This window comes from Gambusia affinis, linkage group LG01 (assembly GCF_019740435.1).
Source record: "Gambusia affinis linkage group LG01, SWU_Gaff_1.0, whole genome shotgun sequence".
Taxonomy (NCBI): domain Eukaryota; kingdom Metazoa; phylum Chordata; class Actinopteri; order Cyprinodontiformes; family Poeciliidae; genus Gambusia; species Gambusia affinis.
Genome location: NC_057868.1, coordinates 14,921,524 through 14,943,978, shown reverse-complemented (window position 1 = coordinate 14,943,978; position 22,455 = coordinate 14,921,524). Strand labels below are relative to the sequence as shown.

At 42.3% G+C, this 22,455-nt stretch overlaps 1 protein-coding gene across 1 annotated transcript in view; it reads left to right on the top strand.

Moving 5' to 3' along the window:
* flna (filamin A, alpha (actin binding protein 280)) overlaps nt 1-22,455 on the top strand; it is a 56,927-nt gene that overhangs the window by 9,660 nt on the left and 24,812 nt on the right. The window contains 6 exon segments of the mRNA XM_044143693.1: nt 5,345-5,816; nt 17,453-17,704; nt 18,610-18,707; nt 19,773-19,920; nt 21,421-21,539; nt 21,628-21,705. Coding sequence (XP_043999628.1) covers nt 5,447-5,816; nt 17,453-17,704; nt 18,610-18,707; nt 19,773-19,920; nt 21,421-21,539; nt 21,628-21,705 — 1,065 coding nt within the window. The 5' untranslated portion in view covers nt 5,345-5,446.

The following is a 22,455-nucleotide window of genomic DNA, read 5'->3' as shown; positions in this document are numbered from 1 at the left end:
TCAAAGTTAAAAAACGGGAGTTTAAATATCACAGACACAGGAGAGTGAACAGCAGACAGATATGTCTGAAGGGCTGTCTGTTACAGAAAATAAAGAAAAGCTTTTTCTTCCCAATGTCACCAAGTGTTGCAACCATTAAACTACATTGTATTTAACCAACATATATACGGGTGATTGTAGAAATTAATCTCGGATGTTTTCCCAGAGACATCAAGTTACAAACATTAGTTCTTCTTCTTCCTCTAATAGCTTTAAAGTTTTAAAGTTTTAGCAGTGGAGCAAAGTAGAACACACAGGACATTGTTTGGCCGCTAGATGGAGCCAGACTACGCTCCAGTTCTTCCTCTCCATCCAGGCCGGTGGCGGTGTTTCTTAGTCATACCTCCTCACTCCGCCCGCTGCTCTCTCCTGTTTGTTCCCCAGATTCCTCTGAAACAATAGCACAGTTCACCAGCTTCCTCTGCTCTCACTAACCACCAGCCATGAATTTTATTTGCTCTCGGAAGTTCAGCAAGAGCAGAAACCAGAAACTATCCAAACATGTCTGACTAATGCCTCAATTTATCCTTTCCTGTTTAATGAAAGGATAAATGTTTAATGAAGCTTAATTTGCGTTGCCTGTTGTTCGACCACTGCCGTCATAAACCGAGCATTTTAATAAAGCCTGTATATTATTTTGACATGGTAATTTGTGATGAAAATTGCTAATTTACACACCAACAGGGAGCAGAGCTCGACTGCCTGAAACGGGCTAACGCCATTGTTCTATTGTTTTAAATGGAGCAGTGAATATGGAGGAATGCTGGTGCCACGCTGTGTGTTTCAATAACAGGACTATTTTATTGGGGGGGGGGGTGGGGGGGTGGGGTTATTTGGGATGTGGGCTCCAGGGTTGCTATGGGGTTGAGGAGCATTCCTCAGATTCTCCTTCACCAAACAAACACACACACACACGCACACACCGAAACATTTTTCATGGCCCCAGGCCTCACTGTGGCTCCTGGCACAGATCTCCTTATTTAGTCAAAAATGGCTGTGGTTCCATTTCTCCTTCCACCACAGTTAAAGAAAGGAAAATATCTTAAAGCAATTAGGATGTTGTTATGAAAGATTCCTATTAATAAAACACTCCATGACAGATCAGCATTTAGTCTGCACTGCTGGATTTTTTTGTATTTGTTACTAGCTAATCACAATCCATCCTTACACTGTAGCAAATATTTGAACGCTCCACCCTGACTCATGATGATGTAGATGACCATCAGAGTCGGAGCTGGCGCCTGCAGCTGGGCCTCATCCTTCAGCAAATATGCTTTGTGAAGATCTTTTGTATACAGATGTTTTATTTACGTGGGCATAAGGAAATCATATGGGATGTTTTATAGTTCAACGAGCAATAAAATCAATTTCAGTGCATCGGGGAAATGTTTTCCAGCACTTTTTTCCCTTGCGCTGATCTGTTATCTCAGACCATTTAGCCCTTTAGTTATTTGAATTTTTACTCTCCCTGCTTCATGTTGCAGGCAACAAAGTTTGCTCCAGTCATGTTGACCCAATCAGGCCTGCATGTCGCCATAAAAGTGTTATGCTGGACGATAAATTGTCCCTGTAATTATGGCGGTTAATGACAATATTGATGTTTTGAGAGCATCTTCAACCACTCTGTTGGGAACGGCATAATAAAGCAAGTTGGCTTTCTTAAAAGATGAATAAACTTTAACTTCTGTGCAGAAAATTAACACTGGACCTGAAAGATATGTTTTTAAACATCATAAGTAAAACCTCCAAAGTAAAACAACCAAAAATAAAAATGCTTTACGCAACAACAAAGTGTCTTCAGTGAGAGGCTCATTTAGATAATCTGTAATACTGACTGCTGCAGAGACTGGCTGATAGCCCACAGCTATCAGCAAGTCTTTGTTTAGTCCCAGGAGGTCATTGGGCACGAGGCGGGGTACATCCTCAACAGGTCATGCATGCAGAATTTAAGCGTGTTGTAGGGAGGGCGTGTAAACAACGTGCAGAAAACTTCCAGCCAGGATCCCAACTCAACATCCTGCAACATGAAAACAAAAAGAGTGACATTTCAAATATTGCTAACGCCTGACAAAAGATATGAACTAATAAGATAGCTTTGAGCATAACGGGAAGATAAACAATGATATTGTTCTGCTGTTGTGTAAAACAGCCCAAAGTATCATTATGACATCACCTCATAATTGACATGAGAGGAAATCAGGCGTCTAGACTGAGCAACTGGCTGATCGTCACTGCAACCTCTTTAACAACACACACTCGCTTTACAGCCAACATTTGGCTTGTGTTCAGCAAACGTAACTGATACTCCCTGTGGATATCTGCTATTTATTATGCCTTGGACCCTCGAGCTCTTATGAACTCATATCCTCACAGGGACCATGAGGAAAGGCCTGTTTTTGGTGTATCTGCTGCAACGTCTTGGTTTATGTGCTTTTTCCTTCTATCCCAGTGAGGCAATATAAAGATCTGAGTGGAGCTTCCAGATAGTCAGGAGGAAATCTGAAAACACCACAATCTGCCTTTTTTTTTTTTTTTTTTTACCACATCAAGAGATCGCTACAGTTCTTTGTTTTTTAAAAGACAAAATCATAAACTCTCTTATCATTATTTGTCCACATTTTAGCTTTACTCAAAGTGGGATAACAATCTCAGCAGACATTTGATTTTCAAGCAGCTTAATGTCTAGAATGGGTATCAGAGAGAGGAGTGGTTTCGTTGGATGAGCAATGCATTACAGGATGTTGCCAAATCATCCGACGGTTCAGACACAAGAGAGGACAAGCAGTCACATTGTGCAACGCCTGGGATTAGAGATTAGGATTAACCGAGAGGTATCAGAGGGAACTGCTGTGTCAGAATATGGTGAGTTATAATCAGAAGGCTGCTGGGATACTGTCCAGTACAGTTAAAGGTCTGTTCACACACAACATGACCACCATCAAACTCCATCAAGCTGCCTGCTGACTCAAAGAGGACCTCTGTGTCTGCTGGCCGTCATTCTGTCCACTGACTGTCGGATGCTCTGGAAACTGCCTGGAACTTGTTCTTGTTCTCATTAAACTTACACTTAGAGGCTCTCATGCTCATTCTAGATGTGGCAGTAACTTCAGACTTAAATGATGAGATCGATGTTTTGGTCTGATATGGACCAAATTACATCCAAAGTGAGTCATCCTTCCGGGATGACTCCTTCTTGGTGAGTGTGTTTCCTGATGGCACCGGATCCAACCAACTGGGGAATTGCCTGTACATCACAGGGCTGATGAAAGAAATCTATTAAATGTTTGATATGTTTCTGTCTCAGTTTGTCAATTATCACAAAAGAACCTCACACTTAATTGTTAAAATACAGTTAATAAAGCCAGTGTTATACCTGGTTACTTCTGGGAGGTTAAAATAATAATAAGATTTTTTTTTTTTTTTTACCTTAATGACTAAAAAAAGAACTTAAAACAGAATTTAAAACATACAAGTTTAGAGCAACATCAATTGAAGTAATTATTGAGGTGATAGTTTCCCAGCTGCATTTACTAGTGAGCAGAACAAAAGAACTTTCTGGACAAAGAAGATCTTCTCTATAGCAGCAGACGACCGTTGCTAGTTAATCATGGCTAACAAGCACTCTCATTGTTTCTTTCATGAAGGTTTCTAGTGTAGAACCAGAATCAGAAAGAAATGTGCCTTTCTGGAATCTATTCTAACCTACAGCTAAACTCATTGGATGCCTTGGGCTTAGAAAGCTTGTAGTTTAAAATTAGCATATCCATTGCCAAAGATGGACTAACATGTTATTGTTGCTTTGACATGTAATATTTCTCAAACACAAGTGTTTTGATCCCTATCCAACATGTTCCTATGAGCCCTGACTCCTTGCATGAATTACACTGCTAACTTTAAGCATATATTCATGTATAGATTACTGCAGCCGTAATCCATATATATATAAACCATGACAGTTTGCTGTGAGATAAATAATCAGTGAAAAGATCAATCTCCTCTGCCTTCTCCCAGTGCTACTATTGCTGTCTAAAGAAATGAACCACTCTGGACCAAAAACAACCAATCAGAGCCAGGAGGAGGCTCTTAGTGCTGTCAATCATCCTCGTGAATGCACTGCTCAATATGGTAATGGTTGAGAAACAACTTACCATTACAGGAAACTATTATCTGTCATCATCGGTGGCCATGCTAACTAGCCTGAGCATTCATGTCAGGCTGGATGTGGGGAACTAGCTGTAGCTTAGCAGAGAGAAAGGGGGAGGATGAGGGCAGCGCACACATGGCATGATTGACAGTGACCAGGATGTCATGCTTTAAGAAATTATTGTCAACCACAAAAGGAGAAACATACACTTATTACTTGTTCCTTTTGAAATGTTAAATTATTCCACAACTTCCTTCAGCACATCTTGATTTTGAAATAGTACTAGTTCTACTGCTTTTCCCCCCACTTTTTAAGCTTTTTTCATTTTTTTAAAAAAAACCGGTTTTTTTCCCATGTTAAGTGTAAAAATCTGGCAGTGAAAACTCTTGCTTTTTAATCAACATTAAAGTTATTGACTTAAAAAAGTTCCTATATCTGTCTGAAAGGTGATTTGTAAGTTAGTTTGCTTTATTTTATTTAGTGAACTGAGATATTTGCGCTAGAAACTAGTTTTTGTGTTTTTCCAGTGTTTGTAAAAGAATTTGCCTTTCATGGGTAGGACACCAAAACCGGCTCCAGCCCAGGGGCCACATTCTTGTAGCTCTGGCCCTGCCTACACCCATAGTTTAGGATATTCAGACTATTAATAAACTTTGAGATTTTTTCCTTTAGTACTAAAGACAAAAAAAGATTTATCCTCTCATGTATTCACTCTGATGTTGGTTATAGACAGATCTACACTGTTTTCTGTATAATTGAGCGTTTTCCAATGATTTGGATTTCATATATTACCGTTTTTGTAAGGTGTTGTGCAACTTATTTAAGAAGCAAAGACGTGAACATAATGAGCCTCCGGGGTCTCCAGTCCAGCTCCCATCCTGGAAAGTTACTGTCCTGCAACATTTACATGCATCCCTGTTCCAAGACGCCTGAATCAAACGAATGGCTCACCAGACCCCTGTGTGACTGCTGAAGAGTTAATTCATCATTGGCTGCATGTAAAAGTAACAGGCCGGTAATTTTCGAGGACTGGAGTAGAACAGCCTCACCCAAACTACTCTGAGAGTTGTCTATATTCATGCTATAAATCAGCCTCTAATGCTGATTTCTCTCTCTCTCTCTTTCTTTTTTCCCCTTCTTTTTTGCCTCTCTCTCGCACAGATCAACCGCAAAGTAAAGCAGAAAAAGTGAGAAGGAGGGAGCAGCCGAACAGACTCCACCCAGATCCAGCCAGCGAACCAAGGCGCAGCGGAGACCATAAAAATGAGCGGCTCCCACCCCCGCCTCCATCAGAGCGCCGCGCCCGCTCCCAACGCTCTCTCCTCGGACAAGGACGCAGAAATGCCCGCCACGGAGAAGGACCTGGCCGAGGATGCCCCGTGGAAGAAGATCCAGCAGAACACGTTCACCCGCTGGTGCAACGAGCACCTGAAATGCGTCAACAAGCGGATCGGCAACCTGCAGACGGACCTGAGCGATGGGCTGCGGCTCATCGGGCTCCTGGAGGTTCTGTCCCAGAAGAAAATGTTCCGCAAGTACAACCAGAGGCCCACCTTCCGCCAGATGCAGCTGGAGAACGTGTCGGTGGCGCTGGAGTTCCTGGACAGGGAGAACATCAAGCTGGTGTCCATAGGTGGGTGTGATCATGAATGAAGAGCCAGCTGCTCCGGCTGAATGGAGAAGGTGTGAACTTCTCTGGCTGTTTGGAGAGTAGTGCACGATGCAGAGCATTGCCACAGCTGGAAACGGCAACACGTTCTGACTTTTTAAAGGGTTAAATATCCAGAGCTTTAACGCGACAGGACGCTCCTTCAGCGTCCAGGAGTTGCTGTGCTTTGTTCAGATTGGAGGCTGTTTAGGGAGGAGGAGGGGGTCAGTCTGAATGTTCAGAGTGGGGCCCTGAGTTTTTCTCTCCTCCTGTTGCCTGAGCTGAGCTGAGCTGAACTGGGTCAGCTGTGCAGCTGGACGTAGCTCTGGCCTGGAAGGAGAAACAAACGGAGATACAACACAGGGCTATTGTCTGCACTCATGTCTTGCTGTGGGTTGGGTCTATCCGCATTTATGACATGAAGCTTTGATTTGACGAGCTTTGTCTGCATGCAGCTGCTTGCCTTCTCTCCTGGTTTGCTGTAACTGTCGTTTTAAACTCGGTGAATTGAAAACTCCGGCAACACTTGAGGCGCTAAGAAGTGACTTTTCTAAAGTCGTTTCTTGGCGCCTCATGTCCTCCTGGAGTCTTCCCCTGTCCTCACTTTCTCCATGAGCTTTGGTGAAGTTGTAAATAGAAATGTTCTGGATTACTCTCTGAGTTAAGCGTCCTGCTCTGATGCACATCATATCTAGGCCTGTCATAACAAAATTTGCTGGATGATGAATTGTCCCAGTGATTATCGGGATAAACGATAACATTGTTGGTTTGAGACCACTTTCAAGTGATGTATTGATAACGGTACCATGATGCAAGTTTGCCCTCTCAAATGTCAATAACCCATAATTTTGCAAATGATGCAGCACTCTGGAACTGGCAGATGTTTTAAATATCCAAAATAAAATACAACCAAAAACCATAGATAAAAACTACAGAACTCAAACCATGAATTAAATGGATTTTGTTGTCTCCGGAAAAAAAACATTACCTTTCACGAAATATTAACCATCTGAATGGAGATTATTGAGCTAGGAACCCTTGGCTGTCATGGCAACACCAGTGTCCTCATGGGCCAATTGTAGGAGTGTGCAGGTAAATTAGCCAACAAATAAATCGGCCCTGTATACCATAAGTTTGGGATATTGAGGATTGGCTAATACTTGCATGTGAAGCTGATCAGCAAAGGTCTAAAAATCGGTCTCTGTCCTTTATTTCTCTGACATAAGAGAGGTTGGATGTCAGCCCCGCCCACCAGTTCATGTCTGCATGTTTGCAGTTAATGGTCATCCCACTGTTATCTCTGTGAATTTTTTGCCACATTTAGCAATAAAATAAATCTGATTGGGCATAAAAATGACAATGACGGACAGTCATTGAGGTAACTGACAGTTTAGGGGTTCATTCATCAAGCTAATAATTGTTTATTGCTGCAGGCTGAATCATATCTCACCTCAGCTGTGTTCCTCTCAAACAGCCCATAATGAACTTGGTCTGTCCTATAACGGCATTTTCATGGCACAAACGAGGAGTTTTATTGCTGTCTGAGCGGAGAACCACCTGGAGCCCGGAGAGGGAGCCTGCAGACGCTGGGAGGAAGAGGTCTGTGTGAATCAGGAATGACTGAGTCCTGGTCATCCTCAGGGAATGTCTGGCTCATTTCAGGGTTTCCACATGCATGTTCCAGCCTCCTTGGGCAGTCGGCAGGTGAAGAGGGGTTACTTTGAACCACAAATCAGACGTGCGATCAGAGCCAGTGGGCGGAGCTGCTATGGGTCTTGCTTAATCTGTGATTTGAGGCTATTAATGTGGCATTGGTGGGGTTGGAAGAATATGTATATGTGTGTTGTTGTTTTTTTTTTTTTTTTACGTGCATCACTTTGAGTCTTGATGCCAGCTTGGAGTATCTGTTGAGCCAAGCCGTACCAGGCTCCAGTGATCCTCCCCAGCCGGACTGCGTGTTCCTGCTGCTGACTCACCCTCATGTCCAGCTGTCATCTAAAACTCCCTTTATCTGAAGATGGGGGCAGCCCGCTTTCTTCTTTCACTTCCTCCTTTCATAGCAGAAAAAAATGGCCACACCCAGGCAGCAACGCTCACCACAAAATTACTAAACTGCCATCTCAGCTGCAAGATGCGTACAGTCTCGGTCTCTGGGCCTCCTTGTGGATTCCCTTTATTGTTAGGTTTATCTCAGTTTCTATGAGTTCCTGCCCCTAAATGCAGAATCTCAGATGTCCACACCTTTTCACTTCTCATTTGAGTACCAGTTGAACTGTTGCTAAAAACCAACGTGGATGGATATGCAACAATGACCAGCGTAACACTGCCATTAAGGGTTACTCAAGAGCAACCAGTAATTTGCTCCACCCTGACGGCAACAGAAGCAACGTTAGGAACTGGACAGAAAACAGTTATTAGTCTGAAAACGTCTGAAGGTTGTGTGTTGCGAATTGATCAGAATGCTCGCATCCTAACCTGACCTGCGTGTCGAGGAACATGTTGCCCCACCCTGACATGCTTACTGCCCACCGGCCGTCGGGCGACAGCCCTCAGAAACCCAGAACTAATGGGAAGAAACATACGCTTTTTAAAAACTTCACCAAAACCAATCATCAACTCAAGACAAATGTTGATGGGAAAAGTTTTGTTAAATGTATGAGATTACAATAAAAAGTCAGAGTATTTGGCTTAATGTGAGCCAGCAGCTTTATCATAGTTTTGAGGATGAGGGATTCCCTCACAAAAGCTCTAAGCACCAAACCGTCTTTGTACTCATTTCAAACGGTTTACAACAGCAAACAGGCGGTGGCCACTGCTCTTTGGGGTGTTATTACATGTGAACCCCCTAATCATACATGTACACAACAAGTGCACAGATTGCAGTTTTCTGCCTGATCACCGATCTTTAAAAAAGCCTGACCTGCCATCTCTGATTCTGGCCACTAACTATGTGTTTTAGTCTGAAATGTTGCTAAATATAGTGAGTAAGTCACTGAGTTGATGACAGTGGACTGACTGACTGTTAATCGTGTGCAGGTGTTGGCTTTCTCTCATGGCAGAGTTTATGTGGACAGCGGCTGATTTTTATTTATTTACTTAGTTTTTTCAGACCTTTCCCGATGTCAGTTTTCCTCATGCAAGTGTTGGCCGAATCTCAGTCTCTCAAAATTAAGGATTTTCATCACCCATCCGATTCATCAGCGCACACCCATTTAAGACACCTAATGTGCATTTCCTAAGGTTCAATATTTGTAGACACAAATATTGAGTGTGTCTACAAATAAATATAAAATGTATTGTAACCAGTTAACCTGGAGCCACTGTTGAAAGGACTCCGTCATTCTAAGCATGCTTTAAGCCTTAGGATACGTTATCCGTAATGCTGTTTGTTAAAAACTAAGAAATGGATATCTGTGACGATTAACCTACATTTTGTTGGCAATTATTTTATTCCAATCACACAGTATCCCACCACTCTTAATGTATCAACCATTTTTTAGGAACTAAATTAGGTGGCTACACGAAGAGCAGTTAGTCCAGCAAACAGGCCTTTGTCAGTGTACACACCCTGAATGACATTTAAAATGCATCTCGCTAAATATTGCAAGAATTGACTGAGATATTGGGCAGATTGTCATAAATTGTGCTGCTCTATATTCACCCCAGCTTCACGATGCTGTACTCTGATGACTTGAGTATAAAATGAGACTCTTAATGTCATGGTGTGGTGCCTCCAAAAAAATGGTTCTGCTGAAGACATAATGTGTTGGTAATCTCGGTTTTTTTTTTTGTTTTTGTTTTTTTGCTCATTGCATTCAGTAGTACTTTAAATGTCCAACAGTGTGACATTAGTTTTATGTGCAAGTTGGAGAGGATTTTTGTACTGCACAGAATTCAGCTTGTCTGTCTTCACATCATCCTGGACTTTTCCCATTAAAATAAAGGGCTGTTTATTTAAAGAGCTCATTCTAATCAGCAGCATCTTTTCCTCAGCAGCAGAGTCCTGATTTTAAAGCCCTTCGGGAACGCTTCTCAACCTGTGCTCGCCTGCCTGCTGTTTTCAGAAACATCAGGATTGCAGCCAGCAAACCCTTCCATGAACGCTGCATGCGCAGAAAACAAACTGATGGTGTAACTTTGTTCCTGGCGGCTCTCCTGTCTTTCCTCGGGAGGAGATATGTGCAGGTTGGGGCACATGCATGTGTGGCAACAAGCAGTTGTCTCCTCCTGGAAGGACATTGCTTCATAATGCAGTAAATGTTTTGCGTATTACTAACGAAAGAATGAGGTAAATATGATTAACAGCGAGCATTGCTAGGATTCAGTGGTCTGTGAGCTCACTGGAGCACAAACAGGCTCTGGTGGTTTGAACCAAAGCACATGTTTGTGCAAACAAAAGCAGAGCTGGCTATAAAAACATGAACATGGGGGTGTTAAGGACTGACTGGGGGCAGGTGTGGGTCCTGTTCCCTTGACCTCCATGGGACAGCATGGTGCCTCACCCATTCCTTGGATTTTCTAATTCCTAGATGTAGTAGTATGTCAATCCCATTGGTTTGGGGTTTTGGGGGGTTATTTCTCCTCGATGCTCAAAGCCCCTAGTCTCTGCTGCCATGGGCTTGTGCAGCTGCTAGCATGTCCAGGTTGAGCGCCATGTGGTGGTGTGGCTATGTACCTTCTCTGCTCTGGGGTCTGCTGCCCTTGTGCTTCACTGACAACAACATGCTTCCATGGCCAGCCTATAGCCAAGGCTACCGTAAAACCAAGTACTGAAATGCTACTACTCTTAATGTTACATCCTGGCAATTTGCATATCACCAAGAACAGATTGGATTCCTTAAGTGTTAATTATCAAAGTACTACGTATTCAGACTTTCTGAACAACACCTGCCCACATCTCCTAATCCTTGTTTAATGGCTGATGGGAGTTGAAGGCTGTAAAGGATAAAACGGATCACATCTGCTGTACTTCTGTCCTCCTTCCTGTTATCCCCTAAAAGTCTGCTACTCCCCTATTTTCCTCCAGCCTGAATGAACGAAAGACATGCTGCAGAAGGTCTAAACATCTTTGCACATCTCTGCTACTTCAGACTGCATTTTGACTTTGCTGACACAGAAAATAGCCAATTTTAAGCCTCCTTTACTCCGTAACTCTGTTAACACTCGTCAGTGTGTCCTACTCACGTCCACAGCCAATTTCTGTCTAGCTCTAAAATTAGATTTCCACTTGTTTATGTGTTCCCACCATGTCTTCAAAGTTATCAAGCATAGAGTACAAAATCATTTGCTAAATCTCTGCAGTACCTTAAACCAAAGTACTGGCCGATAATCATTTAATTTGGCAGTCCTGCCAATGGAAATATCTCAGGTTTTGCTGAGGTCTGACAGATTTAGAGCAAACGTGAAGGAACAAAGTTATGCTTCAAAAGCAGCACTGTGGACACAACATAAAGTGTTTTCCCAAACATAAACCTGTAATACAACTTGGACAAAGTGCAGGAGGGACAAAAGAGGATAATCTCTAAATATTTTAACCTCTACAGGCCTGATCCAAGAAAAAAAAAACAGTTTCAATAAAGAACTGCCTGAAAGGGACAGACGTCCTGCCAAACCTGGAATCACCTTCCTAAAGAAAAGTTGATGCTCAACCAAAGGTGAGATGCATGTTGGGTGAAAATGCATCTCCTTTTGCCAGTGCGTTGACGATGCAAGCATAAGCTTCATAAGCTAAAGAGGACGGGTCAAGAGAATGCTGCCGATGAGCAGTGTCTGCATTCCCATAGAGTACACTGGTATTCCAGCTATTGTCTTACATCATAGTTGGAAAGCTGCCCCCTAAACCCGACGTCCAGTGTGTTCAGCCTGAACAAGAGAATGCATGTGAACAGCAGTGACAGAGTGAAATATGTGGAGAGTTTCAGAAAGCTGTGCAGGCCTTTAGGAGTTTCTGTCCAGTGCTGGTTCTTACTCTGTTACAAGGAGATCTTTTTTTTCCAGAATTTTTGTTTTATTTTTATTTTTTCCTTTGCCATGCTGAGAAGTATTGGTTGCGTGGAAACCGAGGTCCTTCCGTCAGGCTTGAAGATAGTTTTCAGGAAGAAAACGGTTGTTGAAAGCTGCTTGCTTTTCATCAAAACTCATTAATCATTTTGCCCGAGTCCTCCTGCCCTGCCCTTCCTCCCCAACCCTTCATCTCCTCCTGTTTTCCTTTCGTTTCCCGATGCTTGCCCTGCTCTTTTCTCGGATGGCTAGAAAATATCCCATTTTCAGTTGGGTAAATTGTCAGGCTGGAGTTAAAAATGTTCTATGCTCAAGCACTTCCCTTTTTTTTTTTTTTTTTTCTTTCCTTGGGCCTTCTGCCTCTCTTCCCCTCCTCCATGTCCTTACCGCCCTCCTCCCTCACAGTCTGAAACCAGAGCCTGAGGAATGGGAGGCCTGCCAAGATCCAGTTTGCTTTGCCCTTTTAAGGCAAAAAAACCAGGGGGAAGCTTTTTTTTCTTTTTTCAAGCAGAGGCAGAAAAGAAAATGAAGGGAGGGAGGAAAAGAGGGGATGTGTGGAAGGAGCAGAAAGGAAGAGCAGGAAGTGTAGTAGCTTAATTGTGGCTCATTTTATATAACTTGGAGGGAAGGAAGGAGCAGAGAAACGATCAGGTTTGGGATGTTTGAGGGAGCTGTAGTTGTCTGTTTGTCTGTTTGTCTGTTTGTCACACAGCATTAAAGCTAATTTAACTCAGGCCATCATCTTAATGTCCATGAGGTCCATGAGGACTGGAAGACATTTCCTAAAGTATCGGGGGTTTTTTGGTTTGTTGCTTTTGTCAGAGCATTGAAGAGATTCATGCTTTCTGTGCATTTTGCTGCTATATTTGGCATCCATAAATTATCTTTTTTTTCTTTTTTGTGCTGAAGTATTTGCTTCATGCCTTTATCACACAGTAATTGGTGATGGATGAAATGTTTTTATACAGGAAAATTGTGGGAAACGGAGAATCCATAGATTGTTGTATATTGCAGCTTACTCCAGGTGAAAGTTCCCTGAAAATTAAATTGGAAAGATGCAGTTGCTTGGTTAGAAAACGTGAATTCAGTTTTCCACAATTACAAATAAGGAATTGCCATATTAATCTGTAATCATTTCCAGGTGCAGGAAATGCCGACTGCGTGTTCGTCTTCAGTTTTCATTTCAAAGTTGATGGAAACGGCAAAATTTGAAAAGTTAATCAAAACTCAAGTTTTTACATTCTCTTGAAGTACTTTCTGGCTTTTCCAAAAACAGTTATTGCACCTTAGAGTAAATGGAAACTCATTTGCCAGATAAGTTCTGACAGAGTGTGCGCTCCCTCCTATTGGTGGGTCTGGGTCAAAACCCCCAGCTCAGAGGGGAGGACCCCCATTTTCTGAGATGTGTGGTTCATTCTAGTTTGAAACATCTACTTCCTGTTTATTAAAGCCACGTGAAGCGTCAAAATCTGATGAAATTATGCTTTGCATTTGTTGATTTACTCCAAACCAGTAGATAGGAACACGACTAATTAGCATTTTCTTTGGGTTTTAAAATTCGCTCAAAATTTTCATGACGACTGTATAAAAACAGAGCTAATGTACTTCATGATTTGTAGTGATAAAAGACGCACACTAATTGTTGCCATGTGGTTATTTTTCTTCATGGTCTTGATGCTTGTAAAGGTAATTAATTTTTCTATCCATCACCAAACCTGCTTATTCAAGAGAAACCCACAGATCCCTCTCACCATAGTTCCTTTGACTAAACTCATCACTGCCAAATGTCTAGAGTCAGAAAAGCGCAAAGTGGTCCGGGAGAATTAGTGTGGCGCATGTAGTGACGCAAGTTTTCTACTGGTCCATCGTGGTGAAGAGCGAGCTGAGTCAAAAGGAAAACGCCATCAGTTCTCTAGTCATTCACCTACGTTCCTACACTCATCTATGGTCATAAACTTTAGGTAGTGACTGAAAGTACATGATTACACAACAAGCGGCCAAAAGTAGTTTTCTGAATTGGGTGTCTGGGTTCTCCTGTAGAGATGGAAAGCTTGATCCTCTGGGAGGGGCTCAGAGGAGATTTTTGGTCTCCTTCCAGTCAGACCTGAACCACCTTATGACTCTTAATTCGTAGGGTTGGTGGTTCTTCTGTTTTTTGTTGTTTTTTGTTTTCCCTCAGTGCCTGAGCTCTTTACCCTGTTTCTAGAAGCAGCCCAGTCACCACAAAAGCTGTTAATTTCAGTTGCTTATATCAGAGGTTTTGTTGTTTTGTTTTTGTTTGTTTGTTTGTTTTAGAAAGTTGGTATGTATAAGGACAGTAAATTCAGAGTTCAGATCAATGTTCACCACAACAGACCATAACTGTGATGCACCAGTGGCAATAAAGCCAGAATCCATCTGCACATTTCTTGCTCTGACCTACAATCCTTTTTGGACAAGTCATCAAAATTGAACTCCTTCAGTTTACCCAGATGGATATCCTCGACCCAGAGGAAGAACATCATAATTATCCAGTTGCAACTTTGACCTGGGATCCTCTGGGTTTCAGCGCACCTGTAGTCCTGGCCAGTGAGTTTAGTACCTCTTTAGCTGTGCAGCATGAACTGTGTGAAGGCATGGAGGAAAACATTGACATGCTGATTTGAGTTGGGATATGGAATGAATGTGATGCATTCTAAAAGTATTAATTTCAGTGTGTATGTGTTCACTTTTTTAAAAATTGAATAAACGTCTTAAAGCGAGAGCTTATCTCCTCGCTGGTCATACTTCTCTGTCGAAGGGCCAGGATAACGACGAGTTGGGGACTGGGATGATGTCATGGGTTGGTTGGTGGGAGGTCCTTGCTGCTTTGAGACTGTGCCAAATGGATGCGTCATGGGAATTTTGGGGACAAGAGGAAGATCAGACATTTAAAAAGGTTGGAAGGAAGACTTGTGAGTCAGCAAACGGGAGGCGGGGGGGTTTGTGGCAGGCTTTGTCCGTATATGGACTCCAGTAGGCTTGTGGTCTGCTGGGAATACTGCCAGATTCCTTGGATGTTTAGTAGCTATTGAGAGGAGGTGAATACACACACATGTACTGACGTTATCAGTGTGTTTGCAGATGTATGTAATAACACTTTTGACAACAACCTTCTCATCGGACTAAAGTACCTTTCTAAAAGTCATTCAGAGTTCTTTGGAAACACCACAAGTGGGAGTTTGTCGCTGGTTTTTAGTGTCTTGACTGAAAATTCAACACGGTGAATAATCTGACTTCCTCAGCTCTTGTTTTGGTAACATTAGGGGCCCTGTGTGAGCTGTTGTACCTGACAGTGATGTAACACACCCTTGCTGCAGCTGATCTGCATTCCTCCAGCAAGCAACGACCTGTGATGCACACCCAGCTCAAACCCACCCATTGGCCCAAAAGATACTTTAAAACTGGTAATTTTATCTCTGTCCTTAGGCAGCCTTTTCTGACTCTCCTTTATTGCCTCCATTTTCTTGCCTCTCCTTTTCCTTCCATTTGTGGTTGGACAGAGTTCTCCATTTGGTTCTGGTGCAGAGAGGTTCTGGTGTTCTCGTGATGACTGACCTCCTAAGAATCACTGTGTCCCAGCTCATGCAGGGCTTATTTGTCCACTGGGGAGCCAATGCACTGTCATGTTTTACAGCACTAGAAAACAACTTATAAGCTGCGTTTCCATTGGCGATGTCATTTTGCAGTTTGACATTTCGGAGAATAAATTTGCTAAATGGGAGGATAATGGATTTGAAAAAAATCTTTTTTTGAGGTGGAAATGCATCTAGGGGGACATTTCCCTGTCAAACAGTAATAATGACAATATTTAAGTAGATCCTTGCCTTGCCCTTTTTACAGCTTGTCTGGCTCGCCTCGTTGCTCTGCATCCAGTCCGACCCCATCCCCAAACTCTTGTTGTGGCGCCAGGCCCACGTTTTCCAGCCTGTAATACACCCCACAGTAACCTCCACAACTGAAGCAGTTTCCTCAGTGAAACCACTAAAAATCAGTCTGGATTCAATAGATGCCCTGTTGAATCAAGAATCCGATCTGGGCCACTGAGTGGATACATTTTACCATGGCAGTCAGCACAGTGCTTTGCATCCTTACAAAACACCAACACTCTTACCCAATTTCCCCCTTCCTAGAAAATGTTCTGATCGGTGAGAGGACACGCTGACACATTGCCCCACCCTTCCCTTCAGGCTGGACCTCTGCAATCATTCCTTTAATAAACCGTCTTATGCAACAAGACTGCTGGATTTGCTGGGGGTAGTTGTGGTTGTCATGCCCAGACTAGCTTCAACCTTGCATCACTTTTTCCTCTACAGCTGGTAGTTAGAACCTGAGAGGAAAACCTCAGATAAAATGGCCACATGGTGGGGTGTATGTGCCGCTTTATTGTGATGCGTGTTGATGTGGCCATCAATAAGTTCAAATATATACTTAAAAATTAAAGTTTTTTTTTTTTGTTTTTTTTGTAATTCTCCAACAGTCGTGGTTTATCTCTTTGCCTCTTTGCAGTTGGCCTCCACAGATGAGATCTGGGATAAAGCTGTTTGTGTTTTGTTTTGTCATCGTTGGTCAGGACGAAGGATTCCTGCAAAGTCAACTACCCAAAGCAATCTGCTGGGCTTGCCTTTCCAGCTTTTTACTAGTTGTCTTTATGAACTGAATTTGACCGTTTTGTGATGAAACTGTGTGTATGATGGACTCCGTTTCATTTAACCGTTGGACAGATTTTTATCTGCATTCGAGTTGGACCTGTTGGTTGTGGAACGAGTTTCACTTATTTCTCTGTAAAACAGGATCTCCATATCAAACTACATAATTTCAATAAAAAATTTAATTTTTAAGAATATCCACATTTGTAAATTTAAATTGTTTAGAAGAGGGAAATAAGTGGTAAATGATAAAGTGGGGTTTGATTTTAAGTGAAACTGTATTCCCTTTTTTGACTAAAATGTCTCCAACCATTACAATGATCTGGATACTTGGGTAATACTAACCATCAAATCATTTAAAGCAAAAGGCTATTCATATGAATGCTTAAATATTTCCATTACAGTCTCTGAAAAAATAAACTAATGTAACGACATGCTAAATTGAAGTGTAGGTTCGGATTGGCCTTGAAATTTTAGGCTTGTTTTTCCGCTCTTCAACAGTCAACACAAGTATAACAAGCTGATGAAAGATTAAAAGTTATAGTCAAATTTGTTATAGAAAATCTTGGTATACATTGATACTGTTAACCAGTTGTCCCTTAGTGGTTTCTTTCAGCTGGCGATGTTTGGTATATTTACTCTAAACAGACCTTCACACGAGAATAGTTTAACCCTTTCAGTGCCTCTATGTGGTCAGATTAAAACCTAAACTCCCCCATCTCTTCCGGGGGTAAACATGCTAGCTGATGTGTTGATATACAACTGACTACACCCTAAAAATGTTGCCATATATTAGCTGACAAGAGAGACTTTCAAAGATCATCTTTCCTTTGCATACTTTTATTTTAGCCGCTTCATATTTGACACATTCTCAGTAACAGTTTATATATGCGTTTCTGTGCGTTTCATTTTCATAGCAGTTTGTTTTTGAACTCTTCTCCTCTTGGCCTTCAGACTCCAAAGCCATTGTGGATGGGAACCTGAAGCTGATCCTGGGTCTGATCTGGACCCTCATCCTGCACTACTCCATCTCCATGCCGATGTGGGACGAGGAGGAAGAGGCAGATGACGGCAAGCAGAAGACTCCCAAGCAGAGGCTGCTGGGATGGATCCAGAACAAACTTCCCGAGCTTCCCATCACCAACTTCAACAGGGACTGGCAGACCGGCCGGGCCCTGGGAGCCCTGGTGGACAGCTGCGCCCCAGGTGAGAGGAAGTCGGGATGTTTGTCTCTTATTAAAGTGGTGTGCAGACATGTTCTGTTTGTACCACAGCATGTGGTTTTGATGCAGGACTGTTGTGTGCTTCAGGGAGGCTTTTATCTAATTCTTCAATTGAAAGGTGATGCTAGAGTAAAAAAAAAATAAAGGGAGCAGAAAGGAGGGAACATGTCAGACATGAGCAGGATTTTTCACATCATCATCTTTAAATCACCTGCAGATTGCCAACAGTCTGAAATCAAAAGAGTTTAACAAATAAACTTGTCAAATGATCTTAAAAACTGCTTAGCATTTGTGAAACTATCCAGCTGATGACGGTTTGCTACAGTAAAGCCTGGATGGTTTAAAGATCGGCTTGATCAGGAACTAGAAACATTAACTGTATGCAGCTCTACACATGACTGAAACTGTAGATTATCTTCATAAAAAACTAATTGATATTCATCTAAATCTGAAAGGCTCAAACTTGAAGTAATCATGTTTATTTAGATAGAAAATCAAAGTCAGCAGAAATCATTGGTTTTAGAAAAAGTCCCATAACATTCAAGTGCTGTACTGATAAATCTGCCTCAACTTCCTTAATTTTGGATGATCTGTGATTGGCTGATACATTGACAAGAAATGATCTTACTGGTCTGAAAATGATCCACTGTCCTCTTTTGCTCTGCTGTGAGAGAGGACTGACTGACAGACCCACCAGGTTATGTATACAGTTAACAAAAGTCGCCCCACTATTTCTGATGTGTATATTTAGTGTAGGGGGTGGGCAGTAAAGCACCATCAGTATCCTTGAAAATTGCTTTGGACTGTTTAACGTAATGGTTTTAGTCTGTTTCTATGATAAAGTCGTGGTGTTGTTTGAAACCCAGCTGAGCCGTTTCTCTCCTCCAGGTCTGTGTCCTGACTGGGATCAGTGGGATCAGACCAAACCAGTGGATAACGCCCGTGAGGCCATGCAGCAAGCTGATGATTGGCTGGGCATCCCTCAGGTAGGAGACCAGTCAGAAAATACAGCTGCACACTCGAGCAGCTAACTATCTAAATAACAAAACTTCATTGGGACTGTCAATTAAGGGATTTTTTTTGTGTGCTTGTTGGGATTTGAATTTTGAATTAAGACAGGAATTTCCAACTCGCAGTGACTGCTGTTGATGTAGTCCTCAGGAGGTTCAAAATAAAAACCATACGTTTATTTTTATTTTCTAGTAGTTTCTTTTGAAGGTGGACCAGGATGTTCTTTTTAAATCCGTGTCTAACAATAGTACAAATTTTGCTCTACCACTTTTAGATGCTGACCTGTTTAGCATTTTGTAAAAAAGTGAATTTGAATACATTTTGTGTTGGCCTTTGCTGAAATAAATATTTCCTAATAGACCAACTAATTTTTACAGATGGAGATCAGTTTTATAGATCAGTTTTTTAGGACATGGATGCTCACATTTAGTTAATCATCTTTAGGAATTTTGTTGAGAAATCAGCCTCACTCCACATAATCTCATTAATAATGCTGACCATCACAAGAGTAAACCATCAGTGCCTAGTAGGTTGTAAGAATCTCTTAACACCAACATTTATTCTTTGGCTGTATTCAGCATTCGAGTCATTTCTAGACGTTAATGGCGTTGGCTGGCTTCGTGCCAAACAGAAGAGTGCTGGCGCGGCTGGCACAGTGTAGCGTGCTGACAGTTGGCTCTGTGGTCACCGCTGTTTCCGTCTTCTTCTCTGTTTCTTCTAAGAAGTGAGCGGAATGTCTTTCCCCTCGCCATGTCTGTGGGTTGCAAGACCAGAAAGTGAGAGTCTGTATGAGTGGCTGCTGCAGGTTTGCATGCGAATCTGGATCAGGTACATTCTGAGCTGAGCTGGAGGACTGGCACAGTGCTTTCATCGCCAAATCAGTACCTAGTTTACTTCTGTGTGTAATGGATTCCATGGCAACTAATAAAGAAAGCCGTTGCTGGTTGCACGTGTGGTATCCCCTTGATTAGGAAAAGGCAAATGAGCATCATAGACCTAAGATATAAAAGCATGTGTTCCTTTTTGTCTATTTTTATCAGGTTATAACCCCAGAAGAGATCGTTGACCCCAATGTGGACGAGCATTCAGTCATGACCTACCTGTCCCAGTTCCCCAAAGCCAAGCTGAAGCCTGGGGCTCCTCTCCGGCCCAAACTCAACCCCAAGAAGGCTCGCGCCTACGGCCCAGGTAGGCACACAGCTCTGATTGAGGACTCCATGTTTCCTGCTGTGACAAACTGTCCATCCTGTTAGCTTTTTGGAAATACAGAACAGTATTGAAGAGGGAGATGGTAAAAGCATTTCAAAAACCAGGACCTGCTGCCCAGTTATTGGTTTTACAAAAACATTAATTACTGAAGCAGCATAGGGATAAACCAACTTCGCTCTTGCTGTTTCTATAGAAACTAGAAGTTGTGATTGGAGGTACTGAAGAGGCGTTAAACATAGATTTTGGTGTTTTGGCTGTACTATGCATAAGATCAATAGAGAAAAGCATCAGCAGAACCCTGAGAGAATCCACTGGAGCTGCCCATCCATCTGGGAGGGTCATGGAGCCGAGTCTGCACAATCTAAAGTCCTTCATGACACAGAGAAACCCTCCAAGATCTCTCCTTTCAACAAAAACCCAAGAGCTCCACCTCAGGCTCTTCATGCTGTGGTTAACATGAGGATGTGTGACAAGACTGTTAGAAAAGGCTATGATTCTTGTGGCAGGCTGCAGGAAAAAAGTAGTTTCTTCGCTATTCGAATGAACCACAGAACTTCAGGCACAATGTCCTAAGACCAAACTAGGTATCTTTGCATTCAATACTTAGCACAGGGGTTGCTAGCATGGTGGTGGAGGGATGAGGTTGTGGGCCTATTTTATAACCTCAGAACCTGGGCAGCTGAAAGTTGGTGTCCATGAACTCCTCTGTAACTGTTCTGGAGTCGAATGTTAAGGTTGTCCAATGTTTCATCCAAAGCTGAACAGTCAATGTGTATTTGTGTCGCCTGCCGATACAAAAACCAGACAGTTGAAGCGAAATGTTGACATTGCTGTCTGAGTGATTTATTTTATTTTTTTTTACTTGTATACATGCTAAGAAACTTCTGGTCAATCACACAACACATTGCACACAGCTCTGTGTGAAACAGTTTGACCCGAGCCTGGTGTCCAAGGGACCTTCCTGCGAACAAAATGACACAATATTTGTCACACAACTATGTCGATAAGACCCGGCTTTGACGCTTTGGATGAAGTATTGGGAGAGCCTGAAGGCTGTCAAACAGCTGAAGCTTGGCCCAGCCTTCGTCATAAACCGGATGACAGAATCGTGGTGGTACAATGTTCCAGTCAAAATCCAGATTGAAATTCTATAGTGGGACCTTTTATTCAGCGATGCACAGATCAATGTCTGTAACCTCAATCCACGGAAGAAACATTAGTAAATGTGTACTAAGAAGTCGTCAAGCTTGCAGGGGAGTGCTGGGATATCTGATTCTGTAGATATTAATGTATAAGCTGGACGTCTTCCATATTTCTTTAGGGTTCATTTTGCATAATGACGTAGCTGAATATGTGATGTGTAGTTCATCTGAGGCTGAAGTCGCCCCGTCTCTGAAACATCAAATCTGTCATTTGAAGGCGGTTCTAGCTGCATTTCTGCATCTGCTGCATGTTGATGTGCGTCTCTTGTCTCTGAAGGGATTGAGCCGGTGGGAAATGTCGTGATGAAGAAGGCGATGTTTACCGTTGAGACCATCAGTGCGGGGATGGGAGAGGTGCTGGTTTACGTAGAGGATCCTGCAGGACACAGAGAGGAGGTTTGTCAGTCTTTGGGAATGTAGCCTGTTTAAACTGAAGCTTTTTAAAAGCTGAAGTTTTTGTAAATGTTGTTCATTTTTCCTTTAGGCCAAAGTGACGGCGAACAATGACAAGAACCGCACCTACTCTGTTGTCTACACCCCGAAAGTGATGGGCATGCACAAGGTAAACTGACCATACGTCTAATGCACAATGGATGAGTGAGGGACTGCTTAGTCACACAAATGTTGATATTAAGGGGCAAAAAGTTTTCTTTAGGTTATGAGAACAGGGGAAGAAGAGCATGCTGAGACTAAACAAGTGACAAACTGCTACTTTCAGTACCAAACTATTATCTCTACCAAAAAACCTGCTACGTATTTTTACCCTTACATCACACCCCGTTTTAAAAATATCCACACTTTAGACCTCAAAGATGAGAAATCTGACCAAAAAGACTGACTGGACCTCTAGTGTGATTAAGTATTTCATAAAATGTGTGTTTGTGTGGGGACGTTTACTGAAGTGCTTTTTGTGTATACAAGCCAGAGTAGCTCTGAACTTCCATGTGAAAATTGCAGAAGGTTTGTGTTGACTGGATTAAGTTCTGGGTTGCAGAACCTGTTACATTCTCATGCAGTAGTGTTAATTATATGAATGCATAGGGAGAAAGATGCACACCAGGTTGGTTATTTTGTTTCATTTCCTCAGTTTGATTCACAGGTTACAGAAAAATACTTTCTGGGACAAAATTCAACAACTTGGTTTTAAGTCTAATCTGTAGTGTCTTTGTTGAATCTAACAATGATGGAGAAAATAGTTTCAGTTGAGAAAAATGATTTTGGCTTCAACAAGGTGAGACCTGAAGAACAGAACCCTTGGGAGAGTTTGTTGTGGTCTCTCATTGAGAACTGGAATAATTAAATGTGGAAAACG